Source organism: Pelophylax lessonae, assembly GCF_965119305.1.
Source record: "Pelophylax lessonae genome assembly, chromosome: 5".
In the NCBI taxonomy this organism is placed as follows: Eukaryota; Metazoa; Chordata; class Amphibia; order Anura; family Ranidae; genus Pelophylax; species Pelophylax lessonae.
The window spans coordinates 278,458,787-278,482,863 of NC_138772.1; the positions used below are offsets into that span (position 1 = coordinate 278,458,787).

The following is a 24,077-nucleotide window of genomic DNA, read 5'->3' on the forward strand; positions in this document are numbered from 1 at the left end:
TTGGATTTTTGACTTACCATAAAATTTTTGACAGCGAAAAAAATTCAGAAGGCTAACTATATAAACAACTGGAGCTCTCCTAAAAAAAAAAAAAAAATACACCCTCAAAGAGGACCAGATCCTTTAAAACAGCAGCCTGCAAAAAACCTTGCAGCCAAAAGGAAGCATCCACAGATGCCAACACATCCACTTTATAGAACTTTGTGAAAGTGTGCACCAACGGCTAGGAGGCCGCCTTGCAAACCTGTGTCACTGACGCCTGATGACGGAAAAGGAGGTGGCCTAGACAGGGAAAGGAGGAACCTGACCCTAGATGGAACCTGACCCTAGATGGAATAGACTCTAACCACCGACTGTCTGACACATCTGGAAATGGTCGCAGAGGAAACAGACGACCCTTTCCGAGGCCCATCCATAAGCACAAACAGTGAGTCTAATTTCCTAAAATAAAAGGACTCCGTAGCTGCCAGTTACACCCTAATCGCCCGGACAAAATCCAAGGTGCAAAAGCAATTTCCTTTGGATGTTTTGGCCTAGGACACAGGGAAGGCAACACAATGTCTTAATTCAAATAAAAATCAGAGACAACCTGAGGAAAGAACGACATACAGGGGCAAAGAATCACCTCATCACTGAGAACCACCAAGTTAGGTGAATGACAGAATAACAACGCCAGTTCCAACACCCTGCACACAGAGGTGAAAGCCCCCAAAAAGGCCACCTTCTGGGACATTGTAAGCAGGGGAATCTCCCGAAGATTTTCAAAAAGGGGCTTCTGAAAGACAGAGCACCAAATTCAGGTCCCAAGGTGGCAACAGAGACCGCACTGGAGGAGTCAAGTGCCTAACTCCCTGAAGAAAAGTACACACAAGGCCAGTTTCTGCTCAACCCCCCATTGAAGGAAGGTCAAGATCCGAATCACCAGAAAAAAAAGAGCCGAGGGTGAACTCCAAGAGACTCTCACTATGCAATGTACGTCTTCCACATAAAAAGGTAGATCTTCCTAGAAGTAGATTTCCTAGCTTTTAACAGCGTTGGAATCGCCGACCCTGATAAACCTCTATTCATCAGCACCTGGCGTTCAACAGCCAAGCAAATGTAAAGCAGAATGGAAGACTGGTCCTTGGGACAGCAAATCCTCCCTGAGAGGAAACTTCCAAGGAACATCGGCGACCAGTCTGGGGCCACTAAGATGACCAGAATCCCTTCCACTTTGATCCTGCATAGAAGTCTTGGCAGAAGCTTGAGAGGAGGGAAGCCATAAATCAGACAATACTGACCCCACAGGGCTACCAGTACATCAGTGGCATCCGCCAGAGGATCCCGTGACCAAGCAACAAACCTCTGCTCCTTTCTGTTGAGCCAGGACGCCAACAGATCCACCCCTAGTGGATGCCCCACCGGTGACACAACTGATGAAACACCTCCGAGTGAAGGGACCATTCCCCTTGGTCCAACACATGCAGATTGAGGTACTCCACCTGCCAGTTTTTCACCCTGGGAATGTGTATGGCGAAGGAGACTCAAATTAACCGTTCTGCCCATCTTTGAATGCTGGCTACCTCCAGAGCCGCCAGAAAAATTCTTGTGCCCCCCTGGTGATTGACATAAGCCACGCCCGTGGCACTGTCCAATTGAATGCGCATTGGACATCCCTGAAGATGATCCATCCACTGTTCCAGGCACAGGCTGAGCGATCAGACATCGGTAGTCTGAACTCTTCCAGTGTCCAGACCCTCTGAGCAGAAATTTTGCAGAGGACGCCTCCCCAGCCAGACAGGCTGGCATCCATGGTGACCACTGTCCAATACAAGGGGAGGAAAGTTTTGCCCAGCGGAAGCACAAAGCCACCAGATCAAGGACTCAGCTGGATCTGATTGTCTAGAGACTGCGGATTCTTGTCCCATTTGGCCAGAATCTCCCTTGCAGGGGCCTCATATGGAACTGTGCAAAACAGAACCACCTCCAAAGGTAAACACCATCAGGAGCAGCAACCGCATTCAAGTCTGGAGGGATTACCATCTGTTGAACAGCAGGAGACGAATTACAGCCTGCAGTTTCTGGAGTCTGTCGAGAGGAAGGAGCACTCTGGCTAAGGCCAAGTCCAGAGTCAGACCCACATAGTCCAGCTTTGTGAACAGAACCAGAGCAGACTTCTGAAAATTCAGAATTACACCAAACACTCTCAAGCTTGTATGGTGATTTTCCACCAGAGCAGGAGGAGAATCCGCTCGCAGAAGGTGGTCATCTAAGTATCCCAAGTATTGCGATCCCCCATTGGCGTAAAAAGAACCAGGGCCAACACTTTCGTGAAGACCACCAGTGCGTCCACCAGCACCTTTTCATACACGGTTGGAGGAATCCTCCTCATTATCTGAGGATTCAGAACGCGTAGCTGCACACCCAGCAGGGTGACCCACGTCTGCGGCGGCCAAATCAGATTCAGGATTTAATGAGACAGATTAGGCAGGGGAAGGCGGGGGCACTTCTTTGCCAGCCTGTTGCCCAAAAGCCACCTCCACCTGGGACACAAAGGACTCCAGGACAGCCGTCAGTGCATCGATGGATGGATGGGACCCAGAAGGCCCCGCAGCCTCAGAGAGGGGATCAGGTAGGGAGATGTTCTCCAAAGACTCCATGAGTCACCAGGGGGACCCCACAAAAAAAGTGTAAAACACTGCTAAGGGACAACCCCCACGGCTCTGGTGGCCCACCTGGTTGCCAGCCACAGAGCACCAATCGATCCTCAGTAGAGAGGGAGAGGACCCCACCAGATTCAACATCCCGCAGAATCTAAGCACCGCAGCTACCAGAAGAATCTGCACTGCATGAACGGCAAACAGGATGAGGAGGGGCTCCCACCGCCAAAATCGCCACCCAGAGGCCTCCACTGTCATGACTGCTGCTATTTTCTATGGCAAACCACTGAAAAATGACCGCCAGTCTACACAAACATGGCAATAAGCACAAAGGCTACAAGAAAATGGCGGCCCTGCACGGCACCAAGAGGGATCCCTAGTCCTCAGAAAATGGCACAGGCAGGAAGGGGGGGCCCTAGCAGGAGCGCCCACCAGGTAAAGCTGCCCCCCCCTAAAGTCGGTCGCCTACGACACCCCCCCGCCCCCATCGCCAGCACAGCACCCTGCCCCCACCATAGGCGGTGGACCAGGCCACCCGACAAGCCCAGAGTCAGTGGAGGGGGGGGCAGATGGGGGGGCGAGATGGCCCACAAAAAAAAATGCACCACCCCGTTGAAATGCATTGAAAGCGCAGAATCACATGACCTACGAAAGTCACATGACCTATGAAAAACACATCATAAGCACAGTAATATCGTGACAAAATCAGATTGGAGCAACTCTGTGTAATACAGTAGTTGAAGAGGAAGAGGCGACAGAAAATAGAAGTGCCAGCACCACCAGTAAGGGAGGTCTGGGTTTTAAAATGCCACTAAACACCAATGATTGTGGGATTTTTTTTCCGGGGGGGGGGGATGCCACTGGCCAGCCACCATTGTTGTCGAACTGTATTGGGGGGTGTTAAGGTGCTTCTGACCACGAATGATGGGGAGGATTAAAATGCCACTTAACACCATTGTCTGTGGTATTGTTTTGGGGGAAGGGTTGAAGTGCCACTAAACACAACTATATGGGGGGGGGGGGATTGTTTTTGTAGGCCATTTAAAGAGTTTTTCAATGACATCTACATAGTCAGGTCTAGTCACTGCAGGAAATGCAATATTTCATCCTACATGGAACTTCAACTAATAACAGTAGACTTGCACCTGGCTTAAATGGGTGACTTTGTAAGGTTATGCACACCCGATTGTTTAGACAGCTCAATACTAGCAAGTTTCTTTATTTAAAAAAAAAAAAAATGTGGAAAAATAAAATGAGACCACCTTTGAATGTCCACTTCCAAAAAAATGGGGTCATTTTAGAGGTGTTCATACAGTCCTGGCATTTTTTTCATATATTTATAGAAAAGGAGAATTTTTTTCCCCTCAAAATTTTTGGTGTTTTTTTTTTATTAACAAGTACAAAGTAAGAAATAAAAAAACTGCTCTTAATACCAACAGAACAAAGCTCCGAAAATAGATATCGAAAAATAAATAGGATTCATTTTGGCACAATGTTGCATAAACTATCACAGCACTAAAAACTGAAAAACGGCCTAGACAGTAACATGCTGAGCCCATTAGTGGTTAAAGATATTTTGTTTATTTTTTTCACAAAGCCCCTTTAGGAAAAGGCGAACCAATAAAGATTTACAACATTTACCTGTAGCCTGTGTCGCACAGAATGTGAACTTACCCCAGGTCTTGGAAGTGAAAGGTAAGTACGTTTCTCACCTGTTGAAAAAAAAACAGATCACCGATTAAACCAGATTATATTAATTAGGGAAGATTTTTAAATATAATTATGTAACTTTCTGTCTCCATCAAAAGAGAAGTGCAGGAATAAACATACATATTTATCCGGACGGCTGCAGTTTTGACATGATGCTGCTGCTCTCCACCGCTGGCTCTACACAGAGAACTGAGCAATCAAAGACCACTGATCGCTCAAGTTGTGGTGTCCGCTCTTGAGCACAGAGCAGTGACTTTCAGTCACTACTCTGTGCTCTGCTTCTCCAGAGCACAATGGAGCACTGGACTGTGGAGGGGGCAAGAGCCGCTGGCTCAGTCCCTCAGCAGAGAGCTGAAAGCCAGTTGCCGTCAGGCATCTAGACAGATCCCAACATTATAGTCGGGATCTCTGCAGAGCTTGGACTGGCTCTGTGACATCGGCCGATAGTGGACCTTTTTTTAAATCCGAAAATAATTTTTTTTTTTTCAGAAAATAAAAACAGAAAACATCCACAATTCCCGAAAACATCAGTAAAGAACATCACATATGTCATGTACAAAAAGCAATAATGCTTGTGCATAAAGTCAAAGGGAGTAGTATCTCTGCTGTCACTTTAAAAACAATTGAAGCACTCACAGGGTGGTTAAAACAGTAATAATATCACTTCCAAAAGTATTAGGTAAGTAAATTATCCTCGGCCTATTTGTAATCTTTAAAGACATGCTGGTAGGTTAATTTGGACCCCGTCTAAATTGGCCCTGTGTGTATGAATTTAAGTTAGGGAACTTAGATTGTAAGCTGGGCAGTGATTGATGTGAATTTACTATATATATATATATATATATATATATATATATATATATATATATATATATGTGCTGCGTAAATGGACAGCGCTATACAAGTACCTGAAATAATCTATCCAACACCAATTCCAATGGGCTAAATCCTGGTGTATCTAGCCATAGGCCCCACAAGCTATTACATTTTTGGGGTCCGCTCCTGTGGCTGGTAGATATACTTCTCCAATCTTAGAGTTTCTCCCATACACTGTAACTATTCTTTATGGGAAGGGAATTCGATTTCCAGTGTGAGTAGAACCCTATGAGCCTGGAAAAGAGCTCTTGCAACTGCTTCTCTCGTATGGGCCTGCAACTGAAGGCTATCCAAGATGCCCAAAAGGCAGGGTCTAGGGTCTAATGTTAGGGAAATCTGGAACACCCTGTTTATAGTGCCCAACACTTCCACCCAATAACGTTTGTTTCGGGCATCTCCAAAGTGAATCAAGTCACCATTGTCCCTAAGGCATTTACCACATTTAGAGGAATCCAAAATACCCATTCTATGTAGCCTGACAGGAGAGAAAAGAGCTCTTAGGAGTATGTACAGTTGCATGACTGAGACACATTAAGTGAACATTAAGTCACTGCCTGCAAGCCCTCTTCCCACTGATCCTTAATCAAAGGGTCCACATCCCTCTCCAAGCATTTGTGTACCTTCAAAAGGGAATGAAGTTAGATAGTCTTTTAACAATATTGCACAGCATGGGGATATGAATCCCTTAATAGAGACAGTTTCGGCCATATTAAACACTGGGGTAAGGGACTGCCACCACTCCGTTGCTGAGCCCTGTGCAGCGGACAAGACAAGAGGGGGGAGATAGGAGGAAGATTTTTAATAAAGGACTTCTCAAAACGGTCTCATCATTATTTACACTACACTGCCTTTTTTGGGTGACTGGGAAGGGATACAACGTACCCCATACTCATTCACATAGGTTGGCGGGAACATGGGGCCCCCTTGTTACAGGGGGTGTCCAGATTCTGATAAGTCCTCTGCCCTAGAACTCCACAACCACCGCCCAGGGTTGTCGGGAAGAGGCCCTTGTCCCCATCAACATGGGGACAAGGTGCTTTGGGGTGGGGGGGGTGCTCCCCATGTTGAGGGTGTGTGGCCTGGTTTGGTCCAGGAGAGGGTGGGGCCACTCGCTCGTCCCCTACCCTTTCCTGACCTGCCGGGCTGCATGCTCAGATAAGGGTCTGGTATGGATTTCTGGGGGGACCCCCACACTGTTTTTTTGCATGGGGTTCCCCTCAAAATCCATAGCATACCCGAGGAGCCTGGTATGGAATCTGGGGGAGACCCCGAAGCCATTTTTTTCCCATTTTGGCGTGGAGTTCCCCCTCAAGATCCTCAGAGCGCAAGTCACTCCACAAGTCGGATCATCATGATCCGACTTGGATGTGACTTCCATTCAAAGCAATGGGCTTAAAGCCGTATCAAAGACGGCTCATAGGCAACCATTGAGTTTGAATAGAGGCAGAAAACTCTGCTAAAAGCTAATGCGGCTAAACGCACAATAATGCCAATGGAAAAAGCTACTAAAAGCACATTTTTACAGCTGTTTTTTTCCTGGCGTTGGTAGTGGCTCTGCAACTCGTTTTTTCTAACGCCCTGTGTGCATGAGGCCTAAGAAGTGTCTCAGAAGTAAAGATGGGAAAAGATTTGCCAGTCTATGAAAAGCTGCATCTAAAAATTGTTAAATTTCAGAATAATGTTCCTCCATGTAAAATCGCAAAGTCTTTAAATATTTTATTATCTACAGAGCAATATTGGATGTCTGTGATCTTTGGGCCCTCAGATGGCACTGCATTTAAAACTAGCATGAACCTGTGATTGACCTCTGCATGGGCTCAGAAATACTTCTAAAAATCACTGTCTAAACACAGTTCACCGTGCTATTCAAAATGCTAATTAAAGCTCTATCATGCAAAGAAGAATCCATATCTGAACATGATCCAGAAACAGTGCCATCTATCTTCTCTGGGCCTAAGCTCATTTAACCTCTTGCCGACCACCGCACGACTATATACGGCGGCAGTCAGCCCCTCACAGGCAAAGTGACGTATGGGTACGTCACTAGCCTGTAAGCAGATAGGGGGTGAGCGCGCGCCGCCAGAGGCGCGCTCCCGCCCTCGCTCGTTCCCTAAGCAGTCCGCGCGTGTGACCGGCGGACCCGATGTCCGCCGGTCACTCGCGATCGTCGGTTACAGCGGGAGAAAGGCAGGCGGCTAATGTAAACAAAGCCGCCTGTCATTCTCCCCTGTGTAAGAACAGAGATCATACGGTCCTGCTATGCAGGATCGTATTTCTCTGTTGTTACACAAACAGCCACATCCCTTCACAGTTAGAAGCACGCCCCTAGGGACACACTTAACCCCTCCTTCTCCAATAAAGTTAACCCCTTCCCTGCAAGGGTCATTTTTACAGTAACAATGCATATTTATAGCACTGATTACTGTAGTAATGTCACTAGTACTCCCAAAAGTGTCAAAAATGTCAGTCAAGGGTTCGATCTGTCCGTCGCGATGTCGCAGTTACGCAAAAAAAAAAAAAAACGCAGATTGCCGCCTACTCGTTAAAAAAATAAATAAAAAAAAATGACAAAAATCTTTCCCTTAGTTAGTAAATGCAATAACTTTAGCGCAAACCAATCAAAATACGCTTATTGCGATTTTTTGTACCAAACATATGTAGCAGAAAACAAATTGGCCTAAAATGTTAAAAAATTTTGATTTTTACATTTTTATTTTGGGAATTTCATATACAAAATGTGAAAAATATTGTTATTTTTGCAAAATTGTCGCTCTTTTTTTGTTTATAGCGCATGATCGAAAAATGTAACCCCCTGATCACCCCCAGTTAACCCCTACACCCCCTGTCACAACACACTGCATACAGTATATAGCAGTTTTCTATATACCTGTATCAGTGTGACTTGTGACCAGGTTTAGCACTTGCAGCCGTTCCTTTTAAGGTTCGGATAACCACCACCCCCCAATAAAGATTTAACCCCCTGATCACCCCCAGTTAACCCCTTCCCCCCTGTCACTTTGCACACTATACACAGGTAATTTATAGTGTTTTTTTGTATATCTGTGATAGTATGATTGTGACTTCAGTTAGTGCTAGCGAGTACATTTATGTCCCAAGTAGGTTTAAGGTCCCCGCCACCCCCCAATAGAGATAAACCCCCTGACCCCCCCCCCTGATCACCCCAAGTTAACCCCTTCATTGCCCTGTCAGTGTCACTTTTTTTTCTGATCACTATTATTAGTGTCACAGGTGACATTAGTTAGTGTTCGCGTCAGTCTAAGATAGCGCAGATTCCCGGGGCATAGTTAGAAATAACCCCTTGATTACCACATACATAAACATACACACACATACACTTCCATTACTAGTATAGTGTTCGAACAGATCAATATCTGATCAGACCTATACTAGCCTCCCCATAGTTTAGGGTTTCCAAAACGCGGTGTTTGCACAATCAGCACTGATTCCTGCCAGCACCTGCGTTTAATCCCTCTGCCCAGCCCACCCCACCCCACCCCACCAGGCAAGTGTAGTGATCAATAGATTACGGTCACTTCCAAAAAACACACAAAACCGCTGTGTTAGCAGAGTCAGGCCTGATCCCTGCTAGCATTAGCAGTTTTTTTTGGTAGTGGTTAAAATAGTCCTTGACAACCACGTGCTTTTTTTACCTGTGAATCACACTACTGCACAGGTAAATTTAGTTGCTAAAATGTCCAAACGGTGGTACAGTAGTGCAGAGGCCTACAGTATACTGACCATGTCAGATGAGAGCGATGGGGAAGCCTCACTGACAGAATCAGGGTCAGTATACGAACCTGAAGAGAGCAGCGGCTCCCTGACAGATAGCTCCGACGACGGATGGGTCCCTGTTAGAACCGGGCGTACCCGACCCCATTCTGGAGTTGCTGAGGTGCAGAGATCGCAGCGTGCTCGTATGGAGCAGAGTGTCGGTACTAGTGCCGCTCAGCCTTCTGGTGATCTGGCGAGCACCAGCGGACTAGTACACCCTGGACCTAGTAAAAACCAGCACTGCAGTAACACTTTGTGACGTGACGAGTCCCATAAGTGCAATTGAAGCTGGTGCGGTGGCTAGCACAAGTAGCGGCCCGCAGCCACCGCATATTCGAAGACAGGCCCGTAGAGCCCATAGTGCCCTCCCTGATGCGCTGGCATATCCTGATTGGCTAACCCACTAATACAAGAGCGCCAGTACTTCCTCCCATTAACTTGCCAACCTGGAATCCATGTGAAAACAGCCAGTTTTTCTCCCCTGAATTTTTATGAGCTATTTTTCACAGAAGATCTTTTCAGATCTATTGTGGACCAAACAAATTTATACGCTGGTCAATTCATCGCCGCCAACCCAAATTCGCCCCTTGCCAGACAATTTGGCTGGAAACCTGTAACGGTTTCAGAGTTTAAGATGTTTCTGAGCCTTTCCCTCACCATGGGCATAACCAAAAAGTTAATTAGCGGTTATATTGGTCCACTAGCCCAATTCACCATATGCGCGTGTACTCTGCCTCCATGTCCAGGGCGAGATACGAGCAAATTCTGCGATTTATGCATTTCAACGACAATGAAACCTGTCGTCCTCGGGGAGACCCTGAATATGATCGGCTCCACAAAATTCTGCCCCTCGTAGACCACTTAAATCAAAGGTTTGTAGCCTTGTTTACCCCCCAACAAGTTGTCTGCGTTGATGAGTCTCTGATTAAGTTTACTGGCCGCCATGCTTTGAAACAGTATCTCCCCAGCAAGCATGCCAGATACGGGGTCAAACTGTATAAGCTGTGTGACAGGGCCACAAGCTATACAGTTAGTTTCCGGGTCTACAAGGGAAAAGATAGCTCTGTGGAGCCCCCCAACTGCCCAGACTAAATAGGGAGCAGCGGCAAGATAGTTTGGGACTTGGTGTTACCCTTATCCGGAAAGGGGTACCATTTGTACGTGGACACTTTTTACACAAGCGTGCCACTATTTAGTCACCTGCTCGAATTACAAATTGTCGCATGTGGCACCATGCGACCTAATCGCCGGGGCTTCCCCCAACGGCTTGTAAATTCCCGTCTTAGTCCGGGGGAGAGAGCCTGCTTGAAAACAGACAAATTGATTGCAGTGAAGTGGAGGGATACACGGAATGTTTTTGTTCTGTCCTCCCTTCACGCAGACACAACGGTCCAAATTACTACGGCAACTGGTGTTATGGAGAAACCCCTCTGTGTCCACGACTATAACCTTAATATGGGAGGGGTGGACCTTAACGACCAGCTTTTGGCGGCGTACTTAGTTGCCGTAAAGCCAGACGCTGGTACAAAAAAGTGTCTGTTTATTTATTTCAATTGGCTATGCTGAACGCCTTTGTACTACACAGAGCGTCAGGATGAACCAGATCCTTCCGAGAATTCCAGGAAGAGATCATCGATGCCTACCTGTACCCAGGAGGTGTTCCTGCCCAACTTCCCCTTCCAGATGCAGTGAGCCGGCTGCATGAGAGGCATTTTTCACATGTCCTCCCGAGTACCCCTACCCAAAGATACCCCCAAAGAGGAGGTCGTGTCTGTAGCAGGCGCGGATTTAGGCTTGACACCTGTTATTATTATCCCACCTGTCCTGACCAACCTGGTCTCTGCATCGGGGAATGTTTTAGAGTAGGGTACAGCACGACACAGTGTAGGGCACACTAACACAGGGTCTCGAAAGATGTTTGATGGCTATCGACATTTTGAGAGACCCTAAACTGGAAAGTTGCAGTTACGAAAAGGAAAAAGTGTAAAAAAAAAAAAAAAAAATTATAAAAAAGTTACAAAAACCCCCCAAAAAAATATAAAATAAAAAAGCCAAAAACAGTTGTCGTCTCAGTTATTTTTATGTTCGTCTACTCCTACTGTACTTGTTTTTCATTCTTTTGTTAACCTGTTTGCCTTGCAGGTACTCATCAGCTGCCACACTGATTTTATATATTCTGACACAAACCGCGTTTGCGCTCAGCATATATGGATACCTCTGATGGCAGCGCTGTGGTAGGTTGATTTCACCACTGCAGTTAAAATACCTGTAGGTATATGTAGAATTTTGTTATGTATACCCGCCATTAAGAAGTGGGTTTGGATGTTTGGGTGGTTAATGGTGCGTATACTACACAATTTTCCTGCAGAGATTTCTGTTGGGTTTTTTTTTTTTCATTTTGCCCACAGGCTGCATGAAAAAAACAAAACCTACACTATATGCCAAACAAGGACCAGCTGATTAGCAGAGCTGATTAGCAGTGAGGAGTAAAAATCAAAAATTTACGCCATTAGAAAATCTGAAGGCAGTGATTGGTTTTCGGGTCCTGTACACAGCTAGGCTCCCAAAAAGTCTCACACATGTGGCATCTCTGTACTCAGAAGCAGCAGAATGTATTTTGGGGTGTCATTCCACATATACCCATGTCATGTGTGAGAAATGTATCTTTCAGTGACAACTTTATGTTAAAAAAAAAAAAAAAAATGTAATTTTCCCAAAACTTGTGGCAAAATATATAATTTCAATGACAACTTTGTGTAAAAAAATACATTTTTTTTTTGTCATTTTTCAAAACACCTGTGACAAAAAAATTTAATATTCAATGAGCTCAACATGCCTCTCAGGACATTTCTTAGGATGTCTACTACAAAAAGTGGTAATTTGGGGGGTTTTGTACTGCCCTGCCATTTTAGCACTTCATGAAACGAGATAGGCAGTCAAAGTAAAAGCTGCATAAATTCTAGTATTTACACCAAAGTTTGTAGACGCTATAATTTTTGCGCAAACCAATAAAAATAGGCTCATTGAGATTTTTTTGTCAAAGACATGTAGCTAAATACATTTTGGCCAAAGTATATGACATAAATTAAGTATATTGGATATTTTTTAAAAGACAAAGTTGAAAATGTAATTTTTTCTCAAAATTTTTGCTCTTTTTTTATTAACCACATGCTGCCCGCCCGCCGTCAATTGACGGCGGAGCGGTGCGACCATTATCCTGGGAAGACGTCATATGACGTGATCCCAGGAATGCAGGGCAGGCGCGCGATCGCGTGCGCGCCGCCCTGCACTGCCGGTGTCGGGGTGTCCCCGGGACACCCCCCGTCACCGGCAGGGGGGAACAGCCACTGGGCGTGGCTGTTTCCCACGTGATCGGCTGTGTTCCAATGACACAGCCGATCACAATGGAGGCGCCCGGGAGATGACCGCGCATGCGCAATCAGGAGCGGGCAGCGCGGTCATGTCGGTGGCACTGTGTTCCGTAGGAACACAGCTGTCACCGGCAGTAGTAAACAGTCACTAACAGTGACTGTTTACTATGTAATCGGCTGTGAACCCATTCACAGCCGATCACAAAATGTAAACAAAGAGCAGTAACTCACTGTTACTAGCTCTTCTCCCCTCATACAGTTTGCAGTGTGAGGGGAGAAGAGCTAGAAATAGTGAGTTACTGCTCTGTACACATGTAAAAGTAAAATCACACTAATAAAAGGTCCCCACACAGTCCTCAGCCCCCCCCAATGTCACCTGTCACCCAACAGTCACCTCATCAGTGCCCAGAAATTGACACCCATAAGGCTACGTTCACATTTGAGCGCAGCGATCGCGGGCAGAATCACCGCGATCCGGAAATCATTGCAAATTACGGGACGCCTGTGCGTTGCCCGTTTTTTGCAATAGCACCCCAAACGCTGTGCGATGTTGCCGCCATTTCCGCCTGCCGAATCGCGGTAACATCGCGCAAACATCACATGACGCCCAAAAAAGGTACAAGAGCTTCTTTGGGGCGTCATGCGTTGTTTGCGTGATGTTACCTCGATACGGCAGGCGGAAATCGCAGCAACATCGCACAGCGTTTGGGGTGATATTGCAAATCAGGGGCAACGCACAGGCGTCCCGCGATTTGCAATGATTTCTGGATCACGGGCAGAATCGCAGTGATTCTGCCCGCGATCGCTACGCTCACATGTGAACGTAGCCTAAAGTTCACCGGCCACCAGAGACTGCCATCAGTACCGCCGTGCACCATCGCCCGTCACCTGTCACCCATCAGTGACCATCGCCCGTCACCTGTCACCCCATCAATCACCGTCATCTGTCACCCCTCAGTCATCGTCATCTGTCACCCCATCAGTCATTGTCACCTGTCACCCCATCAGTCATCGTCACCTGTTTGCCATATGCATGCAATCACTTACTGACCGCCTAACGACTATATGCGTCGGCCATTAAAAGCTAAATACTGGGGTTATGGCAGCAGATAGCCCCCATAACCCCGGTATTTTTTTGAAACGGCGGGCGGTCGGCTTTCAGATAAGGGTGGTCCCGGTGGCGGATTCGCCGCGGAATTACCCTTGCGGTGCAGGGGAAGAGGTGACCCCTCCTGCCGCGTCCCAGACGTTTTCCCAGCTTACCGGACCCGCCGGCAGCGGGGAAAACTATCCGGTCCCGGATCCTCAGAGACAGGAAGTCGAGTGAGGGCAAGATGGCCCTCACTCGACTCTATGGTCTTGGAGGACCAGAGCTACGTCAAAAGATGTTGTCTAGCAACCGGTTTAAAGGGCCGCTTTTTTTTTTTTTCTTTTTTAGTGTAGTTGTGAGGTCTTTTTGACCCCAGATCTCACAATAAAGAGGACCTGTCATGCCTATTTCTATTACAAGGGATGTTTACATTCCTTGTAATAGGAATAAAAATGATCAAAACATTTTTTTTTTTTAAACTGTGTAAAAATAAAAAAATAATAAATAAATAGGAAAAAAAGAAAAAATTAAAGCGCCCTGTCCCCGTTAGCTCGTGCGCAGAAGCAAACGCATACGCAAGTCCCGCCCACATATGTAAACGGTGTTCAAACCATACATGTGAGGTATCACCGCGATCGTTAGAGCGAGAGCAATAATTTGAGCCCTAGACCTCCTCTAACTCTAAGCTAGTAACCTGCAGAAATTTAAAATGTTGCCTATGGGGATTTTTAAGTACCAATGTTTGGCGCCATTCTGTGAGCATGCGCAATTTTGAAGCATGACATGTTGGGTATCTAATTACTCGGCGTAACATTATCTTTCACATTATGGAAAAAAATTGGGCTAAATTTACAGTTTTCTTATTTTTTAGTTCAAAAAAGTGAATTTTTTTCAAAAAAAAAATCGCATTTGGAAGACTGCTGCGCAAATATGGTGTGATAAAAAATATTGCAACGATCTCCATTTTATTCTCTAGGGTCTCTGCTAAAAAAAAATATATAATGTTTGGGGGTTCCAAGTAGTTTTCTAGCAAAAAAAATGATTTTAGCTTGTAAACACCAAGTGTCAAAAATAGGCCCAGTCTTAAAGTGGATAAATGGACAACTTTTGTGTAAAGCGCTACTTGGATGTTAGGCCTATGTATGTGGCCAGGCTGTGAAAAAGTGTTATACATGTGGTATCGCCATACTCAGGAGGAATAGCAGAATGTATTTTGGGGGGCAATTTTTGCTATGTACATGCTAGGTGTTATAAATATTGCATAAATGGACAGCTTTGTGTAAAAAAAAATGTGTTTTCATTTTCTTTCCACATTTTCCAAAAACTTGTGGAAAAAAATGACATATTCAAAAGACTCATTATGCCTCAAAAATTATACGTTGGGCTGTTTGCTTTCCAAAATGGGGTCATTTTATGGGGGTTTCCATTGTCCTGGTGCTCCAGGGCCTTCAAAAGTACGATTATATGTGTAATTTATGCTCCTAGAATGCCGGACGCTGCTACTTGGATGTTAGGCCTCTGTATGTGGCCAGGCTGTGAAAAAGTCTCACACATGTGGTATCGCCATACTCAGGAGTAGTAGAATGTGTTTTGGGGTGTAGTTGCAAGTATACATGTGCTGTGTGAGAGAAATAACCCGTTAATACGGCAATTTGTAAAAAATAATCTTCATTTTGCAAAGCATTGTGGGAAAAAATTACAACTTCAAAAAACTCACCATGCCCCTTATTAAATACCTTGGAATGTCTACTTTCCAAAAAGGGGTCATTTGGGGGGTATTTGTTCTTTCCTGACTTTTTAGTGTCTCAAGAAATGAGATAGGCCTTCAGTACATCAGGTGTGATCAAGTGTGATCAATTTTCAATGATTCGCACCATAGCTTGTGGACTCTATAACTTTCACAAAGACCAAATAATATACACTTATTTGAGTTTTTTTTTACCAAAGATAAGTAGCAGTATAAATGTTGGCCAAAATTTGTGAAGAAAAATGACTAATTTGCAAAATTTTATGACAGAAACAAAGAAAAATGCGTTTTTTCACAATATTTTCAGTATTTTTTTTATTTATAGCACAAAAAATAAAAAACCCAGTATTGATCAAATACCATCAAAAGAAAGCTCTATTTGTGTGAAAAAAAGGACACCATTTTTGTATGGGTACAGTGTTGCAAGACTGAGTAATTCTCAGTCAAAGTGTGAGAGCGCTGAAAGCTGAAAATCGGTCTGGGCAGGAAGGGGGTGAAAGTGCACTGTAGGCAAGTGGTTAATATCGCAAAAAATAAAAAGCGCAGAGGTGATCAAATACCACCAAAAGAAAGCTCTGTTTGTGGGAAAAAAGGACGCAAATTTTTTTTGGGTACAGCACTGCATGACCGCACAATTGTCAGTTAAAGTCACGCAGTGCCAAGTTGAAAAAAGGGGCCTGGTCTTTGAGCAGCCAAATCCTCCGGGGCTTAAGTGGTTAAAAATGGCTTGTTGCAAAGCGGAAAACTGTTCTGTGGTCAGACTAATCAAAATTTGACATTCTTTTTGGCAACTTTGGCGACTTGAGACTTTTTGCAAAAGCCTGAATCTCTGATGGGATATGGGGGTACATTAGTGCATAAAGAATGGGCAGCTTGCAGATCTGAAAAGGCACCATCAATGCTGAAAGATATATATCCAGGTTTTAGAGCAGTAATGCTCCTATTCAGATGACCGCTTTTTCAGAGAAGGCCTTGCATATTTCATGAGGACAATGCTAAACTGCATACCACATTCTGCATCTATGACAACAGCATGACTTCGTAGAAGAGTCTGGTTGCTCAACTAGCCTTTTTCAGTCCAAACCTTTTACCAATAGAAAATATCTGGCACATATTGAAACAAAAAATACGACAAAGATGACCTAGGTCCGTTGAGAAATTAGACTCCTGTATCAGCCAAGAATGGGACAACATTTCTCTCCCAAAACTCCTACAACTCACCCCTTCCCCCCCCAGTCCCCAGACAATTACAGAGTGTTTTTAAAAGAAGATGACATGCTACACCATGGTAAATATGTCCAAATGTTGAGACATGCTGCGGCCATCAAATTTCAAAATTACTTTATTTTTTTTCCCTTAAAATGGTACATTTTGTCAGTTTAAACATTTGATAGGTTTTCTTTTTTCAATTGTAAATTGGGGTTGTAGATCAAAATATACTCTCTCCTGTGGTGATAGCAAATCTGTGAAAACATTATGCTAACGGTCTACACTTACAGACCAGATGTTAGACTAATGTTTTGTGAACAATGTATTTAAATGTATGTAAATGATTTTATTTCCTCTGCATGTGTCACACTGTAGCATTAAAGTGACATTAAAGCTGTATTTTATTCTTTATTATTAAAATATCAAACATACTATACTTACTTGCTCTGTGCAATAGTTTTGCACAGAGAAGACCCGATTCTCTTCTTCTGAGGTCTCCTGCCGGTGTTTCAGGCTTTGCCCCCACCCAGTGCCGCCGTGGAGAGACGCTTTGCATGGGGGCACCTGTGCATGCTCGCTCCCGAGCTGCCCTGTCTGCGTTTATTGAAACAGAGCGGGCGGCTCGGCCCCATCCCCCACACTGCCAAAAGTACCAATACCCAGTTTAATGATCATGGAATCACTGTGCTTGATTGGCCAGAAAACTCTCATGACCAAAACCCCATAGAGAATCTGTGGAGTATTATCACAAGGAAGATGAGACACACCAGACCCAACAATGCAGATGAGCTGAAGGCCGAAGTTCAAAGCAACTTGGGCTTCCATAACACCTCAGCAGTGCCACAGGCTGATCGCCTCCAGCATTGATGCAGTAATTCATGCAAAAGAAGCCCCAGGTCAAGTACTACACTGACATACTTTTCAGTAAGCCAACATTTCTGCATTAAAAATCTTTTTTTTTGGTCTTATGTAACATTTTAATTTTCTAAGATACTGAATTTTGGGTTTTCACTAGCTGTAAGCCATAATCAAAATTAAAAGAAAGGAATGCTTGAAAAAGATCACTGCGTGTAACACATCTATATAAAATAAACCTTTTCACCTTTTTAATAAAATTGCAGAAATAAATTAACTTTTTGAGGATATTTCAATTTGAAGATATGCACCTTTAAATGTACTGTACATGTCCAAATCAACTACTGAAAGTCCCAAAATATACAGTGTACTGTAAATTGTAAAAATGTATAAAAAGTACAGGGATACGGGAGAAAAAAAAAAAAAAAAACAAACATTCTGGACCTCTCAAGGTTTAGGGAGAAAAGACTTTTCTGTCTGCATACTTGTTCTTGGTAAGTGATTCAAAGTACTAAAGCCAGGGCGTAAAAATAAAAGTCTGCTAATACTTCCAGAAGGCTGTCAGTAATGTCAACCATTTTTATAGCAAGGTCACTTGAAATAAAACTCAAATTATACTTAATATTTTTTATGCAGATTTCCTTGACAAAAATTAATTTGCTCACACTTCCCACTGTAGCAGTCATGTTCTCTTCCATACAGTCACCGATGTTTGCGCAACAGATGTAATTGTGTTTTTTTTTGCTCTCCAAACCGTTGTCCTGGCTTTTATTTAGAAATGGCATTAAAAGTGGTTGTTAACTCTTACATATACCCAAGTGACTAGACTCAAGTGATACAGACATGAAACAGATCCTCCTATGTTAGTTATACCTGTTTATCTGCAGCCATTTAAGGTGCAGAATGTACACAGAAACAGGGGGCAGGGATCTGAGGGCACACACTGCACAGCTCAGAGATGGCTGAGTGAAAACTGGGACCTGAGTGAAGGAAATTGATATACCTCTTTTACTCTCATTTGTAAACAAGCACAACGGAGGCTTATCAATTATTGGCTGTAAGTTGGAGTTCCCCTTCCCCTTGATTACTTGTCAGAAATGCAGATAGCGAAGGAATAAGGCAGCAGACAGAAAAAACACACTTCGGTGCTTTAGATTGAAACAAATATACACTATCGTAGGGGGCTTTGTCTATTTTTCATGACAGATTTAAAACCACTTTAAGGGGTGTGTGATTTTTGATGAGATCTCAGATTTGCAGGGCCAGTTCACACTAGTGCAAAGCCAGACATCGCATGTGATTCTCACCGCATTGCTATGCAGATCACATGTGATGTCTGTGTGATGCAAATTCAGCTATACAAACTATATGGCTGAATTTACATCGCATTAGGTCCAAACTCGTGCAGGACACTTTTTTTGTCAGCACTGAAATTGGATCGCATGGGTAAACCGTAAAATCCTTTTCTCTGAAGTTCATTGACAGACGCAGCTCCATATAATTCTTGACCATTAGGTTATGCTGCCCCTACCGGAGTAGAACACTAGGCAGGAAAAAGCTTTACCACGCCTATAGGGCCGTCCCTGCAGGCATAACCCCACACACTCTGCTATAGACTTCAGTTTAGTTGCAAGTAGTGTTTAAAAGGAAAAATCCCAACCCACTCAAGTTAGAGGGGTGGGTGCTGCGTCTGTCAAACTTCAGAGAAAAGGATTTTACGATAAGTCAAAAATCCAGTTTTCTCATTGACAGACACAGCTCCATATAAATTCTTGACCTTTGGGACATCCCAAAGCAGTATTTGCATGAGGGGTGGGAAAACAATGCAAAAAAACGTAATTCCCAAAAGGCTAGAACTTTGACCAATCAGAGAACATGGAGCTCAACCAGGAACAACTGGACCTTACCTAAAACATACACCGTCAGAGACCAAAGTCGCTTTCAAACAGCAGCCTGCAAAATCTTGCGGCCAAAAGAAACATCCAAAGATGCCAACATTTCTACTTTATAGAATTTTGTGAATGTGTGCACGACCAGGTTGCCGTCTTGCAAACTTGTACCACAGACAACTGATGGCAAAAAGCCCAAGAAGCACTCAGCACGCTAGTAGAATGCATTTTCACAGGGAAAGGTGGAACCTGACCCTTCAGTGAATAAGCCTGTACTATCGTCTGCCCGATCCATCTGGAAATGGTCGCAGCAGACACAGCCAATCCCTTTCTAGGTCCTTCCATAAGGACAAAGTCTGATTTCCTGAAAGATTCAGTAGTCGCCAGGTAAACCCTAAAAGCCCGAGGCACATCCAGAGAATGCAAGGCAATTTCCAGAGGATGCTTGGGCCTAGGACAGAGAAGGCAGCACAGTGTCTTCATTCAGATGGAAATCAGAAACCACCTTAGGAAGAAACGCCTGTCTAGGTTGAACTGCCAAGTTATCTCTGTGGACCACCAAACAAGGTGAATGGCAGGAAAGCGCCGCCAATTCTGATACTCGGAGAGCAGAAGTAATAGCCACCAAAAAGGCAACCTTCTGAGACCAGGTAAGCAGAGGAATCTCCCTAATGATCTCAAAGAGTTTTTTGAAGAACAGACAATACCAAATCTAGATCCCATGGAGGCAGCGGGGATCGCCTCGGATGAGCCACATGACGGACCTCTTAAAAGTGTGAATCAATGCATGCAAAGCTAAACGGCATTGGAAACACAGCCAAAGCCGACAAATGGCCTTTAATAGTGACCAAGACCGACTTCCGGTCGACCCCTCTTTGCAGGAAAGCCAAAATCCTAGCTAGGGAAAAAAAGGCGAGGATACACCTTTATCAATTTACAGCATGAAATGTACGATTTGTATGATATTAGATCTTCCTGGAAGTAGACTTCCAGGCTTTCAGTGTAGGAATCACAGTCAGAAAGACCCCTATCCTTCAACGCCGGGCTTCCAACAGCCATGCATTTAAAGCCAGCGACTGTAAAGCATGATGGAAGATCGGCCCTTAAGACAGCAGATCTTCCCTGAGAGGAAGTCTCCAAGGAGCATCGGCGATCAATCTTACCAGATCTGCATACCAAGACCAGCGAGGCCAGTCTGGTGCCACCAGAATGACTGGAATACCCTCCAACTCTATTCTGCGCAGAAGCCTCGGGAGGAGTTTCAGCGGCGGAAATCCATTGATCAGCCGATAATGATCCCAAGGGGCCCCCAGTGCGTCTATGGCTTCCGCCAGAGGATCCCGTGACCTGGCTACAAACCTTTGAACCTTCTTGTTGAGCCGAAAGGCCAACAGGTCAACATGGGTTTTCCCCCCTCCAACACCTGACAACTTAGGTAGTCCGCCTGCCAGTTTTCCATACCGGGAATGCGCACTGCGGAAAGGGCTGGAACAAAATTCTCTGCCCATTTAAGGAACTTGGCCACCTCCTGGGCCACCAAGACACTCTTGGTGCCCCCTTGAAGATTAATGTAAGCCACGGCCGTGGCATTGTCTGATTGAACCCGGACTGGACAACCCTGTAGACGATTCGCCCAGTGACACAAGCAAAGCTTTATTGCTCTGAGTTACAGAACATGGATTGGGAGTCTGGACTGTCCAAGACCCCTGGGCACACAGCTTCCACAGCTTTATGTAGTGACTCAACCGAAGAGTCCAAAGGCTTTGGATCTTTGTTCCATTTGACCAGAATTTCCCTCTGTAAGGGTCTGGCGTGGAACTGAGCAAATGAGACCGCCTCGAATATTGACACCATCAGGTCTAAGAATATCATGCAAGTCCGCAGAGAGAACAGATTGCTAAACAAACAAATCGCCCCCTGCAACTTTTGCAGCTTGTCCAGGGAAGAAAAACCTTAGTCGAAGTGGAGTCTAGAGTCAGGCCCAAATAGTCCAGTTTTGAGAATGGTACCAGGGCTGATTTTATGAAATTGAGGGTCCAACCAAACTCTTGCAGAGTCCTTACAGTGATTGCCAAATCGCACAACAGAGCTAAATGAGAATCTGCTCTTAATAGGAGATCGTCCAGGTACCCCAGGACTGCAATCCCCGGCTGACGCATAAGTACCAATATCAGAGCCAACACTTTTGTGAAGACCCTAGGAGTGGAGGGGAGACCAAAAGGTAATGCCACAAATTTAAAATCCCCCCCCCCCCAACGAAACGAAGAAAACACTGATGTCCAGTGTAAACAGATGTGTATATATGCGTCCTTGATATCGATGGAGGCCAAAAGGTCTCTCTGATGTAAGAACGCCACCACCGTGCGAATGGACTTTATTCGAAACTTCTGTACTGCACAAAGTGGTTCAGAGCTTTCAGATCCAGGATTGGACGCACTTTGCCGCCTTTCCTGGGCACAGTGAACAGGTTTGAATTAAATCCCTGAAAACATTCCAGAGAGGGAACCGGCACAATCATTCCTTGCAACAGCAGATCTTGTACCGCCTCTCGTAGATCCCTTAACCGATCTGGGGATAGGCAGAGATTGGACAGGAAGAACCTGTCCGATGGTCGGGACCTGAATTCAATCTTGTAGCCCGACCGGATCAGTTTGTGAACCCATTTGTCCTGAATCAAGGCAGTCCATGGTTCCGGGAAAGAAGCGAAGACATCCACCCACCCCAGAAATGGGTGAGGGCGTCCCTTCATGCAGACGAAGATTTGTCCGCAGGTCTGGAGTGGCCTTTTCTCAGCTTACCCAACCATGTCTTCTTGGAACCCCCAGAAGATCTGAATGGCTTAGCTCCTTTCTCCTGCGACCCGAAGGCATGAAAGGGCCTCCTATGGGCTGTAAAAGAAGGCCCCCCATCTATTACATGGTGCCTTGTCCTTGGTGGATTAGGCTTGATCTAGTTTCAGCAATGGTTCTTTGATCAATCTTCCATAAAGTACAGCTTTAAGAAGCATCCAGATTATGGCTGTCCAATGGACAGTTTCACAATCTTAGCTGTGGGTTACTGACACTCCTTCCAAATAATAATAATAAAAAAAAAATAAATAAAAAAATAAAAACTCAGACCTGCTGCCTTCAACCCAAGTATCCCATACAAGCTATAATGAGTTGGTGCTCTGGCCTGTGCGCCAACGTCCAAATGTGTAATAAATCCAGCACGTGACCTAGATCTTCCCGTAATATGCAACTATTTATAAACAGGGTTAAGATGCACATACAGTATCTCACAAAAGTGAGTACACCCGTCACATTTTTTAAAATATTTTATTATATCTTTTCATGTGACAATACTGAAGAAATTACACTTTGCTACAATGTAAAGTAGTGAGTGTACAGCTTGTATACCAGTGTAAATTTGCTGTCCCCTCAAAATAACACACAGCCATTAAATGTCTAAACCACTGGCAACAAGAGTACACCCCTAAGTGGAAAGGTCCAAATTGGGCCTAAAGTGTCAATATTTTGTGTGGCCACCATTATTTTTCAGCACTGCCTTAACCCTCTTGGGCATGGACTTCAAAGCTTCGAAGGTTGCCACTGGAGTCCTCTTCCACTCCTCCATGACGACATCATGGAGCTGGTAGATATAAGAGACATTGCGCTCCTCCACCTTCCCTTTGAGGATGCCCCACAGATGCTCCATAGGGTTTAGGTCTGAAAACATGTTTGGCCAGTCCTTCACGTTTACCCTTAGCTTCTTTAGCAAGGCAGTAGTCGTCTTGGAGGTGTGTTTGGGGTCGTTCTCATGTTGGAATACTGCCCTGCGGACCAGTGTCCTAAGGTAGGGCATCATGCTCTGCTTCAGTAGGTCACCGTAAATGCTGCCATTCATGGTTTTCTCAATGAACTGTAGTTCCCCAGTGCTGGCAGCACTCGTGCAGCCCCAGACCATGAAACTCCCACCATCATGCTTGACTGTAGGCAAGACACACTTGTCTTTGTACTGCTCACCTGGTTGCTGCTACACATGCTTGACACCATCTGAACCAAATAAGTTTATCTTGGTCTTATCAGACCACAGGACATGGTTCCCGTAATCCATGTCTTTAGTCTGCCTGTCTTCAGCAAACTGTTTGCGGGTTTTTTTGAGCATCCGCTTTAGAAGAGGCTTCCTTCTGGGAAGACAGCCATGCAGAGCAATTTGATGCAGTGTGAGCACTGACAGGCTGACCCCCCACCCCTTCAACCTCTGCAGCAATGCTGGCAGTACTCATACGCCTATTTTCCAAAGACAAACTCTGGTTAGGACGCTGGGCATGTGCACTCAACTTCTTTGGTTGACCATGGCGAGGCCTGTTCTGAGTGTAACCTGTCCTGTTAAACCGCTATAAGGTCTTGGCCCCTGTTCTGCAGCTCAGTTTCAGGGTCTTGGCAATATTCTTATAGCCTAGGCCATCTTTATTTAGAGCAACAATTCTTTTTTTAGATCCTCAGTTTTTCGCCATGAGGTGCCATGTTGAACTTCCAGGGACCAGTATGAGAGAGACAGTGATAACCCCAAAATTAACACACCTGCTCCCTTATTCACACCTGAGACCTTGTAACACAGTCACATGACACCGGGGAGGAAAAATAGCTAGTTGGGCCCAATTTGAACATGTTTACTTAGGGGTGTAATCACTTTTGTTGCCAGCAGTTTAGACATTAATGACTGTGTGTTGAGTTACTTTGAGGGGGCAGCAAATTTACACTGTTATACAAGCTGTACACTCACTACTTTACATTGTAGCAAAGTGTCACTTCTTCAGTGCTGTCACATGAAGAGATATAATAAAATATTTACAAAAATGTGAGGGGTGTTCTCACTTGTGAGATACTGTATATCTTAACCCCGTGTTTAACAATA

At 44.8% G+C, this 24,077-nt stretch overlaps 1 protein-coding gene across 1 annotated transcript in view; it reads right to left on the minus strand.

Moving 5' to 3' along the window:
- Nucleotides 1-24,077, minus strand: part of CTNNAL1 (catenin alpha like 1) — a 474,086-nt gene that overhangs the window by 70,893 nt on the left and 379,116 nt on the right. The window contains exon 12 of the mRNA XM_082259226.1: nucleotides 4,314-4,351. Within this exon, the coding sequence (XP_082115352.1) occupies nucleotides 4,314-4,351 (38 nt within the window). The remainder of the gene's footprint in view (nucleotides 1-4,313; nucleotides 4,352-24,077) is intronic.